Source organism: Lycorma delicatula, chromosome 1 (assembly GCF_047948215.1).
Source record: "Lycorma delicatula isolate Av1 chromosome 1, ASM4794821v1, whole genome shotgun sequence".
Classification (NCBI taxonomy): Eukaryota; Metazoa; Arthropoda; class Insecta; order Hemiptera; family Fulgoridae; genus Lycorma; species Lycorma delicatula.
This window is the reverse complement of record NC_134455.1, coordinates 294,569,752-294,587,031: the sequence shown is the minus strand read 5'-3', so window position 1 is coordinate 294,587,031 and position 17,280 is coordinate 294,569,752. Positions and strand designations below refer to the sequence as shown.

Genomic DNA, 17,280 nt, shown 5'->3' with positions numbered 1-17,280 from the left:
ACAACTTCTTCAAAACAAACTCCTATGCTGTTAATAACTCGATGGCACATACCCTCAGTTATCTTGTTGCATGCCTCAATGATCAACACTCTGTTCCATCACAGTACAAAGATGTTTAGGAAAAATGTTTTCCTTTAGAAATCCCCAAAGAAAATAATCACATGGATTCAAGTCAGGACTGTTCGGAAGCCAGATCTGTCCACACACAAAACGATTAGGAGATTGGTTTGAAATGACATTTGCGTTAAAAGTTTCATGCAGAAAGTCTAAAACAACATTAGCTGTGTGTGGTCTGCATCCATCCTGCATGAACTTCTCGTTTTCTAATTGAAACCCTTTTGCAAAGAGCTGAGGAATTACATCATTACGCAGCATGTTTATATAATGTTTACTGTTCACTGTCTGTTCAAAAAAGAATGGCCCATTACAATTACCATACCTTGAGATAGCGGCCCGCACCATAATTCTTGGAGCGTGATGCACCTTTTCATGAAGCATGTGAGGATTTTTGGAAGCCCAAAAATGCACATTTTGTTTATTAATAACCCCATCTAGGTGAAAATGCCTCATCTGAAAACCAAGCATTGTTCAACAATACATTTTGGTTCACAGCCCGGGTAGCGAATGCCATTTTTTTATGTTTGTTTTTAACCATTAATTTAGGTAACACATTTTGTACAGATACAAACGCAAATTAGTTTTAAAAATTTGCTGCACTGACAGTCCAGAAATCCCAAGTTGTGCTGCTATTTTTCTTGTTAATTGACCTGGGCTCCTCAGCCATGCTGCTCTGGCAGCTTCGACATTCTGTGGAAAACGAATGTTGGCAGGCCATTCGCACTTACTCTCAAATACTGAACAATCATTATTAAATTTTTCATAAAGTCTACGTATTGTTTTAAATGAGGATGACCACCAAATTTGAAAATGTGCACGAAACTATCTTTATGTAAGCACCACACTTTTTGTTTCATTAAAAAACAACATAGTCTTTACATGCTGTTCAACAGTCAGTTTTCCTTTGTCAGCCATCTTGGAACAATAAACAAACAGCACACTCAGAAAGAGAGAAAACTAATATTCATAAACTGCTGTACTTCTGCCAACATAAACCATATTAATTAACGTAAACAAATATTGGATCATTTTGTGTGTCACTATGTATAATAGAAGCACACTACAAATTAAACATCAGTATATGATACATACTCAAGAAATACAATGAGAAGAATCAGTCTGTGATTTAGTAGTTACCTTCAATGCTAAGTTTTTATTTGCACATGTTGATATTACAACATCCAAAGCATGAAAGAACCTTGGATTGACTTTATGAATGAGTACTTTCAGCAGATTAGCACTATTCGGACTTCTACCAAACATTGTGAGATTGATACTGGATTATTGTTGAGTAATCTGGTACTAGAGAGGTTTAAAGGTTGAAGCAGTGCAGAAGAAGTTGCTTTGGAATTTACTACAGAAAAGGCTGATTATGCATCAAAATTCTTATGTAGAGAATGTAGAGATAAAAATGTAATGTTATATGTAAGGTAATGCATGGATTCATCAATATCAACAGCTCTAGTATAGGTATCAAATTCTTTATGTAAATAGTAGAGAGCATAATTAATTTAGATATTGTCAACAAGGTCAACTACTGTCAATAGTCCAGATGTGTCAAAAACCTTAATTCTATCTAAGTGGAGCAGATATTTTTAATGAAAAGCTTAATTCTTTTAAAACAATAGTTAGGAAATCTTTTCACATAAAGGTTTATTGATTTATTGTTACAGATGATTATCTTTATGCTTCTGCTGTGTATAATGTGTTGTTTGTAATATTACATTGATGACGATTGTGTTTCCAGTGTATAACTTAAATGCATAAGTTACACATTTTGTGTAACTTAAGGTACAACAAAATGTGTACTAATACATTATGGATGTGTATTTTAGAATTATCTATCACACTTGTCATAGTTTTAGTCTGATTTTAGGTTCTTTTAATATTAGGTTTATGTTTTTGACATATAGTACACATTCGTATGCTTACTAAGGAATTTGATTATGTACAATGTAGAGTATGGTTTACTTCATAAATAGTAGTGCTTTAAATTTTTTACCATTCCATGTATACTGATACATTAGTATACAGAATATTAAAGTTTTATTATTGATCGCTACATCTTCTTTATTTTAACTTGGTTTTCCCTGGTTTCCACTGTAGATTGGTTTTCTTCATGGAGGATGGGGGACAGCTTGAAGGGGAGAGAGGAGGCCATCCATAAAAAAAATTATTACTAACAGAAAATTACATATTAATGCATGGATACATAAAATTTTAAATATTTCATTTTTATAACAACAAAAAAGTAAACAAACAAGTTGTATATTAATGAAGCCATTTAATAGTCAATATTGACATAAAACTGAACTATGAATATAACAAGCAAATGATATACTTTACTTGAAAAGTAAACTAATCCCATGATTGACAGGACTGATACAACTGTTTCCTTTAGTACTCAGCAAGTCAACTGAAATAAAAAAAATTAAAATATTTATTTAAGTATAAAAAAATTGATAGATAAAACTAGAAACTTCAGAAAATCTACAGACAAATAAATAATATTTCGAAACACAACAAAATGAATTATTCAGCTCACTCACTCATTAATGGATAACCATCATTAACTATCATAATTGACTTAAATTTGAATAAAATTTGGTTTAGTTAATTATTATAAGTGCATTTTATTTAATTTAAATCAGATATTTTTAAGTAAGTGAAATATTAGTAATAGTCAAAGATAATGCAGTTAAATAAACATACAATTGTCCAAATAAATGAAAATCTAAACCACTATAATATGATACACATTTTGTAGAAAAATTACAATCAATACAGACAAAAGTCATAGTAATAAATTATATTTCAATATTTATGTAAAATATCAAAAATGTAAAATGTGGTCTTTGGCCATAAATATGAACTACATATTTTATTATATTTCATTACAGATATCAGTAAAAAGTGTGTGTGTGTTTGCATATACATCAAACATGTAGCATAAGAAGAATTACTCAAACATGAAAATTAACAAATTATATCTCTGAATGACTTATTAGACTATAAATAATAAAATTCATACATGTCACAAAAATAACTATTAATTTTTATTTTGTAAAAGAAGATAAAATTATGAAATTTATATAAATATATCAAAACTGTATTTAAAGAAAAAAATACTACTTTCCACTGTATAGCATAATATTATTATTTAATAATTTAAATAATACTTTACTTCAATAAAAAAAAAATTAAATAATAAAAGAGCTGGCAACTATATTCATTAACTTTCTACCCTTCTTCCGTATGTATCATTATCAAATTTGAAGAACCATCTGGGCAATTAGAACTCTGTCTGCAGCTACCTGGAGTAAAGACCTGGTGGACCCAGAAAACAATTACCTTAATTTTTTTCAACCTCACATTCTCATTTGAAATGAATTTTTATTCTCATGAAATATGAGACATAGAAGTCAGTACTTCTTTAAGTATCTTATCACAGATCCATAGTAAACTATCTATTCCCTCTTAACAATATTAACTACCATTGTGCTATTATCCAGTCTTTTGTAATATCATCATAGTGAACTTCACCTCTCCAACTAATCTTATCTTTCTAAATAATCATGAAACACCCATATATCAAAAGGCTTTAATTCTCTTCAAAGATACTTCTGATAAAAACAAAGACTCAACACCATTCAACAGCACAGATGAGATGAAGTGCTACATCTTTTAATTCAACATCTTCAAACTATGACTGCATAGGACATCCCACACTTACAGTTGATCTGGCTTTTCAATTCTACTCTCTTTTCTAGGGAGTGATCCCAATCATCATACAAGTGCATTCCTATTATATCAAACTTGATAACTCTTCCAAGAGGAATGTTACCAATGAAAAGAAGGTCGTTACTATAGATTCAGGAATGTTACCAATGAAAAGAAGGTCGTTACTATAGATTCTTTCTCTATTTACTTAATGTTCTTACTTACATACATTTTGTCTTCTTAATGTTCAATTGTAATCCATAGTAGCCACTTATACATTTCACTCTATTTAGTGGTAATTTTTATCTTTCTAACAGCCACCAATAAATCTGCGTATCTTAAATTGCTGATGTCAGCACCATTCACTTCTATTTCATCTGTAATATCAGCCAAAGCTTCAAAAATTCCTCCAAATAAATATTGGTAATAATGGGAGATAAAATACAACCCCATTGAACACCTTTCCTTGTGTGAATAATGGGGATCACACATACCATCTTGCATCCAAACAACTGTTCTTGTTTCAATACAAATTTGTTTTATAATAAAGATCTCCATCATCTGTTTCCACGCTCCTAGTATCTGCACCATCTCTGTATCATGCCTAAACCCCTCTCAAAAGCCTTTCCATATGAAACACAGATGCATATTCTGATTGCTTTATGAGTTATGCATTTGGACTGAGTAACTGTTCAGTTTTTAATTGAATAAAAACATTATATTTTGTGATACTAATTAATTGATTATAATACAGTTACATTACATTATTAGACTATTAATTATATGACACAAAATGCATAACCAACATGGTCAATATCTTAACATGCACAGAAATGCATGCCAAAAGAGATGCAGCATATTGTAACCCATCTATTTATATATATATAAATATATCATCTATTTATATATATATATATATATATATATATATATATATATATATATATATATATATATATATATATATGTATATATACAAAGAGATTAATTCACTGGCAACAAGTTCAATAACTACTGCAAATTTCTCGTCATGCTGGTCCAGAGACTATTTAAATAGTTTTCATTTACTACTAAGAAAAATGGGGACAACTTCTTCATCAAACTTAAAGGTTAGTAATATGGTCATTATCAAGGAAGACAACTTTCTTTCTCTACAATTGAAAATGGCTCATGTAGTTGAGATTCTTTGTGGACAACTTGTGTGGTTGCAGTGAAAACATCAGGTAGTGTTATTAAAAGACCAATAACTGAATTGTATTTGTTACCCACCTCACACAAATGTGATTCTCTTATTTAAGACAATGAACAAAAATTAGATTTATATTATCTTAAATATAAGACGCGAATCATCATAAAGTAGCTACCCAGTTGTTAAACCTTAAACTAATTTTAAGTGATGGCCTTAGTACTAAAACAAACAAATAACGCGATGTAGAATTAAGTTGGTGAAATACTTCTTTCTTCTTTTTGAAATTTTAACAAAAATGGGCTCACATCTCCACACCAGAGATGAAAAATGGACGAGGTGGTGCCAGTACCCTTGTTTTAGGGAAATCACCCATTATTTTTGTCTGATATCTTGGACCAGTTTTAAAGCATGTGATACACTGAAGAAAGGTCTTGCTGACTTAATGTTTCTGCTGTTAATGAGTTAGTATTTTTGCTTAAGTACAATTAATAGTAATTGAGGTCCAATTAATTTTCTCAAATGAAAACTAAATTTCTTACTTGATTTATTTAGATTGAAAATATCTGTAATCTGTTTATTAATTAAATATTTCTTATTTTGAAATTGTTCTACTAAGACATCCCAATCAATTTTGTAATTCTCTGCTGAGATCTCGAGAGATTGTAAAATATTAGCGCCACTGTCTTTCCAAGATAAATTTAAATGATGAAATTTTTGACAACTTTGGATTAATATGAATGGGAAATTTGGAACTATCAAGAAATGATAATGGGCCATTCATAAATTCACCCGACAATGTTGGTAATTTTGTATTAAAAAGGGCGTCCAATTTGACTGATTATTCCTAACTGATATGGCAGGTTTTTTGTCAGTTGTGGCATTAGTGATAAGAATTTTCTTCTGAGCTTCAGACGTTAATTCATAGAATTCATTTTCAAACTGACTAATCTCTATCACTGTTTTGATTATCATCTAAAATATCAATTACAGGTTTGTATTATTTTTAATTCTGTTGAAATCTGAGTAACCTGGTTTTTAATCGATTAACATCAATCATATTGTTCAGAAAAGTTTTAAATCTTGTCACCTGCCTCTTAAGAACAACTTCCCTTTTCACTGAAACATTTATATCCTCTTTAATAATTATTATTAACTGAATTAAGTGGTCTTAGTATTCATAAAACCTCTTTGTAACTCAGATAACAGAATTGTAACTCAAATACTGCAACACAAGTTGTAACACAGGTTATAATCGATTAAATTGGCGTGCATTAGAGAAATATAAACGAATAAAAAAAAACTTAAGGAATAATAAAGCTTATTTGGTATTTACGAAATTCTAAGAAAAAAAGAAGAATATTAATGTGGATGAGTAAGTAATTAGACAAAGAAAGTGTAAATGAGATGTAAGAAAAATTTATATATTCGTGAATGATAATAATGTGAGAATGTAAATGGATTTATTAAATTAATGAAACTTATCTTGTGTTTATACATACTGATAACGGGTCTGGTATGCACTGTATGAATCCACGGCAATGGTGCAATGACGGCGGGCTATTATGATACGATGATGACGGCGATAAATGGTAACGTGTATTCATTCTCGGAAGCGGGGTTGTCAAATAATTTAATAAAATCACTACATCTTGGATATTTTATTGAATATAACACTGGTTCATTGCATTTTACACTGTTTATTATTACATAAAATGCACATACAACTAACACAGTCCGTATGTTAACACGCACTAAGTGAATCTAGTGAAGTGTCGGAAAATATCAGTTTGACCGCCATATTACGGTTTATCAGAAAAAAAACAAACTATTGTTCACTTCGTAGAAATTTTTTTATTTTTTCGCCCAACAGTATTACTGCGTAGCAAACACATTGAATCACCAAACAGAGCTGTCAGCTCATTCTAACGAACGTTAAGTTAGTGAAAACTGATTAATGTGAAAGTGGACATAGGAACTGACCACTGCCATTTGGTTTACCCGAGTGCTGCTTATATGCCGTACATTGCAGTACGTGATAGATTAGAGAAGGCTAAAACTACATGTTCTAGTAGCAGATTTATGATTACGGCTAGGTGAATACTTCAGTCTGTATAATGCTGTAAAAGAGATAGACTGGAGGGTGTGTAATTTCTCAAATATTCATGATGCTGTTAATAAATTTTGAATATTTTATTGCGAAAAATAAATGAATAAGCATCTGCAAGAAGGACAAGGTCTGCTTCTTTTCATGGTTTGCTATGTATTCTTAAGATGCCTGAAATAACAATTGGCCAAAGCAATTTTAGAACTGGATTAACTATAAATTATGATGAGTTTCCTCTATTAAGTAGAAAAATTAAAGATTTACATAGGAGAGATGTATTGCTGAGAAGTAGAAGGATTAAGAATGATCTTAAGATAAATTCTTCAAACTAATTTTGAAGGACTCCAATGAAGTTCATCCAGTTAAAAGTCAGGACAATTACTATTGAATGTTACAAATTTTTTGGGTGTTTTCTTGTTTCCCAGTTTACTAAAACAATAGTTCTTGACATTACTATGGATTTTTTTAAGATCAGTTTTATCTTTTAATTAAGTTCATTGATTTAACAATTTTGATTTCATTCCATTTTATGTTTAATATGCTAACAAAACCTTCTGTAGTTGAAAGATGTTCATAAGAATTACAAAAGGTTAGAAATCTACATCAAGGATAAAATAAGAAAAGAAAGCAAAAAATGGCATGACTAGACAACTATGAGAATGACTCAAGGTCTCTCAGATAAGCTGATGGGTGTTATCTTTCCTCTTTCATTTATATGCACATAACACATAAAATATGAAATTAAAAAGAGTTTATTAAATTAGTTTTTATCAGCTTTTTTTTTGTTTTACATATTTACAAAATGTGTTATCAATATCTTGTAATTTTTTAAAACTTTTTATAATTAGTAAGGAAGGAAATATTTTTTAACTAATTTTAACTTTCACATAGTATTTAAATATCAGGCTCTACATCATTATTTTATAACGATCTACTAATCTGTAATGTTGACAGGCAAACAAATAAAAAAGAATCAAACCATCTATATAGACTACCATCATTTATTATTTAAATTTTTTTTTGATATTCAGAGCATGAATGTAAATGAAGTGTATAGTCTTGTACAGTCTCAGGTCGACCATTCCTGACTAAGTTAATTGAAACTCAACAGGTTGTGTCTCACAGTATTTTTCCACTCAATTGACAAGTTGCTTCTTTAAATATGAATAGCTTTTATGTACTTGCTTGCTGTACTGCCTAGTTAATGAAAGAACTTCACTATTTTCAATATATAAGAGTTTTGCAAAACAGCTTTGAGATTACTAAAAAGTTATTACATAATTTTGTCTTTCTGTCCATTCTAAATATATGTGTATGTGTGTATGTATGCACATATCTCTCTCTCTCTCTCTCTCTCTCTCTCTCTCTCTCTCTCTCTCTCTCTCTCTGTGTGTGTGTGTGTGTGTGTGTGTGTGTGTGTGTGTGTGTGTGTGTGTGTGTGTGTTTTGACCTATTGTTAATTAATATGCTATATTAACTATTAATTAATTTCCTTTCTTGCAATGATGTTTTTTATCATGGTAATAAATTATAATCTGTAATTAAAATATTTTTTTGTTATAATGATAGTTTTATGTAAACACATAACAAGTGCATCTTGGTTAGAATTAAAAATTCCTAGGCTAATTAATTAAACTTTTTTTTGTGTGTTTAATAATTTAAATTACTGAAATCAGTAAAATAGTTTACATTTTTATTTTTTTAAACAATTTCTTTGTAATTAAAACCTAGTCATTAATCAGTTTTTATATTTAAGAAAGCTGTATTTATAATGTACATAATTATATATTAATGCAGATATTTAAAAAAGAATGTATTCAACACTTAGAATACAGTTAGTTACTTACAGTGGCGGCTCATGTATAGGCACTGTGGAACTGCATTATCCCCTATTTCCACTTGATATCATCGATAACATTTAATATAATGAGTCCTTTTTTCTTTAATTCTTTCTTTATTCTTGTATAATATATAATCCTTCAGCTTAATGTCAGTTGCCATGCCCCAGTTTATGAAAAGGATATAAAAATATCCAGTTCCAGCGGCGTGGTGTTTGATTGTTGCACATGCACACAAGGCTGCGAGAAAGTGAGAGCAGTGACACTTCCGCAGTGCCAACCCTGGCGTGCTGGTGGAAGGTAGTTTTTCTTTACTCCACGTATGTATGAAATGTTCCTTGCTTGTTTGTTTTCTTTTCTAGCTTAGTCGGTGAAAGGAACATGAAAGTGGTTTAGTTGTTTTTTTTCAACAAAGATGGCGGAAAGCAAGGGCTCTCTGATTGCCAAATCTGCCCAAAAACACGCTGGAAGGGCGAAAGAGAAGGTAATTAGTAAAAACTAATTATGTATTAGTTTTTGTGTACGTAGAAATTTAAATTAAGCACCAATGTGCTTAAAAACCTTGTACTATATTCTTGGATGTGATAAAGTGTAGAATTAGATTTAGATTATTACCTTGCTTCCAGCTATTCTATTAGATTCTGTTTTTTCAGTTCTTTTGTTTTACAGAAAACTTTAACCATGGCCTTGAAAAAGCCCAGAAAAAAATTTTCTGGAGCAGCACCCTCACTCATTTTAGCTATGAGCAACTACTGGTTACTTAGAACATAAGGATAAAGGGAAAATGGATAAGACACTTAATGTTAGCTTAACGTAGCAGTTGAAATAACTTCCATGCAATAATAATATCTCAGAATCTTTCTTTATGTTTTGTCACTTATTTTATTTTCCAAGAATGAATATGTGTTTATTATAAAGAATTATTTTGCATTTAATCTAACAAACATGTGAATGACAAGTTTTAGTTGAAATTTCACAGTTGGCAGTTTCTAATATATCACCAATATTGTTGATGTACCAGTTACAAGTTTATAACTACAAGGAATTTATGAGATTGGTAGTGTGCAGAATCAAAAGGAACCAATCCAACCATCCCTGCTAAATGCAGAAAAACTTGAGGATCTGAAAGAGCTACTTGATCACCCAGAAATTCTCTTGGAAAGTCATCTTCACAGATCAGATTTTCAACAACTTTTGCTTTTAGGATTACAAGAAAAACTGAAATTGTTTGTTTACCCAATTGTTACTGGACATGAATTAAAAAACCAGACTATAAAAAAAATTCAAATAACATCTAAATCAAAATGAAAACTTCATCAAGGTTTTTTATTTTAAAACTGGGATATTTATTTCTTTTCTATGAATTTTAAAATAATAACTAGCATGGTTTTTTGGTAACATTTGCATTATTAATTAATCTAGTTGTTTATTTCATTTAATTAATAATGAAAATAGACAAAAAAGTTTTAATTGAAGCTTTTCTTAAAAATCTTATATAAAGATCATAATAATGCAACTGGCCTATAATTTTCCTTTTAACAGAGGCAGGCACCTTTTCTCAAAGTAGACAAACCTTTCCAACTTTTAAAAGTATAGAAAATTGAAACCAATAATAGTTTAATCACACTGTATTATTTTCAAATATATTTTATGTTGTGTCCATGACAGTGGTGAAAAATTTACAAAACTGTTCATTTTTAGTGCTTTCATTAGTCATTCAAAATGATAGATTCAATTTCATATCTCTGTATTCCAGATTAATAACTAATGACCAAATGTGAAGTAAGTTACATCTAATAATACTCACAATAAAGTTTACAGGTACAATTCATAAATGTTCAATGTGGCCCCCCCCAGCTGCACAGCACACATCTAAGCGGTAGCTGAACTTGTCCCATATGTGAGGAAGTATACCTTGTGTTATTGTGTTCACCGCAGCTGAAATATGCAGGTCAGCCAGATTTGTTGGTAGAAATGGTATGTAAACAGCATCTTTCAAAAACCCCCTCAAGAGAAAGTAACATAGCATGAAATCAGGTAATCTTTGAGGCCAGTACTGAAGAGTCAGGTCTTCATTCCTGATGCATCCTACCCATTGCTGAGGTAGAGATTCATTAGATTGCATCAAAAATCTAGGTGCCAATGGGATGAAGCTTCATCCTGTAGAAAAATGAAGTCTTGTGAATCTTCATTTAGTTGAGGAAAAAACCAGCTTTCCAGCATGTCCTGGTGTATTATCCCAGCAACTGTATGTTCTGGAAAAAAATAATGGTCCATAAACATTTGTTTACAATAGAGCACTAAACACATTAACCTTGGGGAGTCTCTCTCTCATATTGCAGTATGTGATGGGAATTTTTAAGACCCCATGTGCGAACATTGTGTCTATTCACTTTTCCACTGAGATGGAACATTGCTTCATCGCCAAAAATTAAATGCAGAAGAAAAGTGTGATCCTTCACGCTTTCAAACATTTGATTACAAAATAAAACACGCTTTGGTTTGTCATATCCGTAAAGAGCCTGTAAAAGTTGTAGGTGGTATGACTTGAAGAGTAAATGACACTTCAAAACACCCCAGACAGTTAGTTGAGATACTGTAAGTTCTCTGCTCGCTCTATGGGTTGACTTTCTTGAGCTTTATACAAAAATTTCTTCAATTCATTTCACATTCTCCCCTCTCACTTTTTTCTGTTTAGCCTCTGAAACCACTATAAGATATAACTTCAGAGGATGAATGAGGATGATATGTATGAAATGCAAATGAAGTGTACTCTTGTACAATCTCAGGTCAACCATTCCTGATATATGTGGTTAATTGAAACCCAACCACCAAAGAACACTGGTATCCATGATTTAGTATTCAAATCCATATAAAAATAATTATTTTACTAGGATTTGAACCTTAGAATACTTGATTTCAAAATCAGCTGATTTGCAGTGATGAGTTACATTTCTCCTGTCACACATGGTCAGCCCGTGCTCTTGCCTTTACAGAGACACCCTGTTTTTTCAAACTGGTGAAACCAATGACATATGCTCTTCCTTGTTGGAGGGTCAGTGTTAAATCGGAAATGAAACAAAAGCTGCACTGCAGTTCCTGACAGCTTTTTCATACACAAGAACACTCAAAGAATTAATACTCAAAAACTTGTGTTGCACTGTAGCCATCTTACTCACAACTGACACGTAATGGCGGCACAAGCACTACAGCGGTCATTTACGCGACTACAATCACTGTAGCAATGTTATTTTAAACTTTCTGATCTCACTCTCTCAACTAATATGTAGATCAGTCAGATACAATGTATAGTTCAGGAAATATAGAGTTACTAAATTGATCCATCATTTTTAATATTGCTCTGTACATAATATTTTTATACATATTAAAAATGTTTTTCCTGTTAATAAATTAACAGCACACAACACAAAACTGTCAATCCTTAAAGTCAATGCTGAAAGTTCACAATGTGAACTTCAGTAGTAAATTTTTTGTTGAATTCTTTGCAAATAAAAATTAACACAGCTGTGCTTTGTAAAATTTATACATAATTACTATAAAAGTTTCATATATACTTTCAATATTTTTTTAAAGTTAATATTTCTCCTTGTATAAGTTTTTTTTTATAGCTTGACAAACTTTAAATACTAATTTTATTATGTACATTTGATGTTTATTTTTAGAACTGAGGTAGAGTAAGTAAAAATAGATATAATATAAAAAAGAATTATTATAATGATCATTCATGTTTCTACACATATTTTAATGAGGATAATGTGATGAAGGGAAAGATAGATGAAAATACCAGATCCTTATTGGGAATCAAGCCTGAGACTAGCTGATCTAGAAGGCAGCATGTTATTAGGAAAGTTTTGTTATAAAAGAATAATGATTTAGGTTAGCTGAAAGGAGAAGAATTGAATGACAATATAACCAACACAAATACATTCTGAAGGCCAAACTTCTAAAAGAATATCTGATCAAGCAAATGTTGAAATATACAAGTAATACTTCACAATTCACATTATACTTCACGCTAAAAAAAATAATCAGTTAATGATAAACCTTCTTTAAAAAATAATTAAATATTTTATTGTGATTAGAACATCATAATATTGCATATATATAATACATATATATGATCATGTTAAAAATGGGTAGGTTCAGTATTCCACAGATAAATGAAACTGCCCCATCATTTACTTGGATGAATCAAGGGAAACCAAGATCAGAGGGATATCACAACATACATACTTAATTATAAAAAAGATCTAATGCGGACACCTCATGACTTCCTTGTATGCCTATTAAATTGCATATACACATTTTTTGCTGCACTTCATTTAAACTTATTTCATTTGAAACTGAGATACGATCCTCCAATTTTTTAATAAAGTGGAGTTACACAACTACTGAAATATTAGTTTTTATTAATATCAATTATTTATACTGTTATTAATTCAATAATCTTACATAAAATATTAGGATACAGTAAAATCCCTTTATTAGTCGTATTACTAGATCAGTATTATTCGTATCTTTGTGAGCTGCTGATTAACAAAAATTTCAGATTTCTGGTGTGTTGTATAAATAAAAGACAATAATAATTAAACTATTCTGCTTAGTGAACTCTTGTATACTGGTTACAAATGTTAATTTCGACCTCAAGGTGTAAAATATTCAGTTTTTATTATTGGATTATTTGGTGAATAATCAAAAATGAAAAAAAAATGACAAGAAGATGAATATGAAGAGAAAGAAAATGTTAAGAACAAGGAAAGAATTAAAAAAATTAAGAGGTAATAGATATAAAGAGAAAGAAAATTTTAAAACCAAAGAAAGAATAAATTAATAAATCAATATTTTTAAATTAAAAAAGAGATTAAAAAAAAATTTTTAAAAAAGGAGATGAATTCGGATTCAAACCGATGTGCCTTCCCTTGTAAGATTAAAATATTTTATTAATTAAAATTTTGTTTGGTATAACTCTGGAACCAATGAAAATAAGTACCATGTATGATATATCTTTCAATGAAAAGCTCTCAATGAGACCTTATTACTGCATTTAAGAAAAAGTCCAAAATAAAAATGTTTTGGGATTTTAGGCTTTTTTGGTTCATTCAATTGAAATCAAAGGGGATGGTGCACAACTAGATGTTACAACAGTCCTAAATCCATAAATTCAACATCCTATGACTAATTGTTTTTGAGTTATACGAGACATATACATACAGACATCACATCGAAATTAATCAAAATGGAATCGAGAATGGTCAAAACAGATATTTCTGCTGAAATCAGAAAACTGAATTTTTTCACGATTACAATACTTCCTTTAATTTGTACAAGGAAGTAAAAATAGGTGTGATTAAGGTCCATATTCATCATTTGAAATATAAACAAATGAAATAGTATCAAAGTAAATTCATCAAGATAATAAATATATAAAACAACTACAAAATAAATCACAATTCAGAAAACATTAAAGAAAATTAGTTGAACTATATTTAAAATAATTTACTGCAAAATTATTTGCAACATTATTTGTCTACATATTACTTACACACTGAATAAAGATGTAAAAAATTCAAGGTTTTTTATTTATTCTTTTTTCATATTTTTTTAAATATATGATAGTCTAAATAAATTTAAATTTAAGTATCAGTGTATCTTTCAATTATTTTATCAGTATCAAGGTGAGGAATCAGATTTAAAAAAAAAAGTTATATTTCATTTAATGATTTTAATACATTTAAGATAAGAATATTTATTAACAAAAATTGTCCTTTAAAAAAACTAAGCAATAACTTTTTATTTAGTCTAAAAAGTATTTACACATAGGAAATAGTAGTTGGTTAAATGTGTTTAATGATACTGGTTAGTTAATGACAAAAAACCATTAATTGAGTATGATTGTAAAAGCTACTGAAAGTATGACAAGTTCTAAAATATTGTCATTAAAACTTAATAATTTAAATTATCTTTATATGAAAAAAAAATAGAATATTGTCATGGTCTGATGAGTGTTTAAATTTTAACAACCCAAAAATTTTTGTAAATGAGTTCATTACTGCTTGATTATATACTTACACATCTTTTATATTCAGAAACTTTAGTATATAAATACAAATAGATCACTAGAAATAAGTTGATTTTCATTACATGTAGAAATAGAAAACAATATCAATTAATAATAAATAGAAGAAACTTATCAAAAATACCTGACATTTTAAAAATGGATAATTAAAGTAAACAAACATAATTTATCATGAAAAATACCTTAAAACTACAGGAGTAATTTGGAATATAACATTAACGTTTAAATGCTTGCTGACACTTGAAAAATAACTAAAATAATGAACCTATTTTATATGCAGTATACACAGAACAGATAAACATGACTAAATGGTTGTTGATGGTAGATCAATAGCACAAGTCTATACTTATAATAAATGGATTCAGTAGTCACATCTGGCCCTTACAATTTTAGTATTAACATTTGTATTTGAAATGAAAGAACTTATTTATTCAGTTCTTTCACTGTGCAAAGTATTAAGAAAACAATTAGAAATATTAATGTACATGTCATAAAGAAGAATTTACATACTTTAGAATTAATTTTATTTTTACATTACCACCGACATAAGCTTTGTTGAAATACAAATTAGTTATTTTCTTATTCTATATAACACAAACATTTCATTACGATTTAGACACTATCCAATGCTGCAAAATAAATTGATATTTGGATATTATGTACCCAATATTTACAGTTAATATATCTATAATATATAAGAATATCAATATTCATTATTTAAATATCTGATATTCAATAGAATATCAAAAAGAATTTTATAGATTAAATGAATTTAATCCTCATTAATTAAGGATTGATTAAAACAGATTATACTGCATTCAATCTATGTTAACTTAATGTAATTTATAGAATCAGACAGTTTCTTCAGATAATATTAAAAATAAAATATTTTTATGTTCACATAAATTGTAAAATAAATATTTCACTTGATTTTGTTTATTCTAATTTTTAATGTTGCCTATTTGGCTATACATGTTCAAAGACCTAAAGTATATTTATAATATGCCAGTTTTAACATTCTCCTACTGAGTGGAGACAGCAGAAAACGTCCTATTTTTAACAAAAAAGGATGTATTAATTTTTTTTATGTACTATCTTTCTCAATTCTTTTTATGTCTATGAGACATGTAAACAAGAAGTACATCTAAAAATTAGGTTTTCGTTTCATGGAATTAGACTAAGAAGTTCTTATATTAAATTCAAGAAAACAAGAACAAAGTGATGAGTCAAAAAAGTAAATTCCTCTTAGTACTGAAATATCATGACTGTATAAATTAATATAAATATACAAAGAAAATGTTTAAAATCTCAACATTTCATATAGTTAATTATTAAAAAAAAGACCACTTATTCACACCACTTGGGATACAAAATTTGTACAATAAGGTATGAACACAATAAAAAAATCAAAGTAAAATAACAGTAATTATAAAGCACAGTATAAAAAAATTCACCTAGGCTTAATGAATGACCCACCAAGCTAGTCTAGTGGTGAATGCGTCTTCCCAAATCAGGTGATTTGGAAGTCAAGAGTTCCAGTGTTCAGGTCCTAGTAAAGGCAGTTACTTTTATACGGATTTGAATACTAGATCGTGGATACTGGTGTTCTTTGGTGATCGGGTTTCAATTAAACACACATCTCAGAAATGGTCAAACTGAGACAAGACTAAACACACTTCATTTACACTCATACATATCATCCTCATTCATCCTCTGAAGTAATAGCTGAACAGTAATTCCTGGAGGCTGAACAGGAAAAAGAAAGAAAACACTTAATGAATGAGTTTGCAATAAGATACTGCAAAGCAATAGTCAGTTTATTTTTTATAGATTAATTATGGCTGTAATTGAACTGCCATTAGCAGATAAGTTCACTAAAGGTACTAATTTTCTGCTGAGTACTTGTAAACAAAACTATCTGATAGTTTAATTTTCCTTCAGGAATTAGAAGAATAATCACCATAACATTTTAAAGACATTCACTCATAATAAAAAACTTTACTCACATTAACTGAGTCCTTGGCAAACTACTATTAACAACAAACATGAACAGAAAAATGTAATGAAAGTATTTCTTCTGGTAAATTTATATTTAATTTTAAAAACTACATCTTCACATTAAACAAAAGTGTATACTCATGTAAGGTATAAATTATAATTATATTGTATGCACACATACATGATATTAAGAGCACACAAAAACTATGTGTTTGTA

The 17,280-nt window shown here is 29.4% G+C and overlaps 1 protein-coding gene across 5 annotated transcripts in view; it reads right to left on the bottom strand.

Moving 5' to 3' along the window:
- LOC142332984 (myogenesis-regulating glycosidase-like) overlaps positions 1-6,840 on the bottom strand; it is a 42,224-nt gene extending 35,384 nt beyond the window's left edge. For 3 of the 5 annotated variants that reach the window (XR_012758481.1, XR_012758472.1, XR_012758471.1), the window contains exons 1-2: positions 6,526-6,839; positions 2,464-2,533 (exon numbers count right to left, since the gene is read on the bottom strand). Coding sequence is in view for 2 of the 5 variants with exons in the window: in XM_075379763.1 (XP_075235878.1) it covers positions 2,464-2,485 (22 nt within the window). In the remaining 3 variants the exon portion in view is untranslated. Of the gene's footprint in view, positions 1-2,463; positions 2,534-6,525 lie in introns of all 5 variants that reach the window. The other 2 variants (XM_075379763.1, XM_075379750.1) reach the window with 2 other exon arrangements.
- Between the last annotated feature and the right edge of the window lie 10,440 nt (positions 6,841-17,280).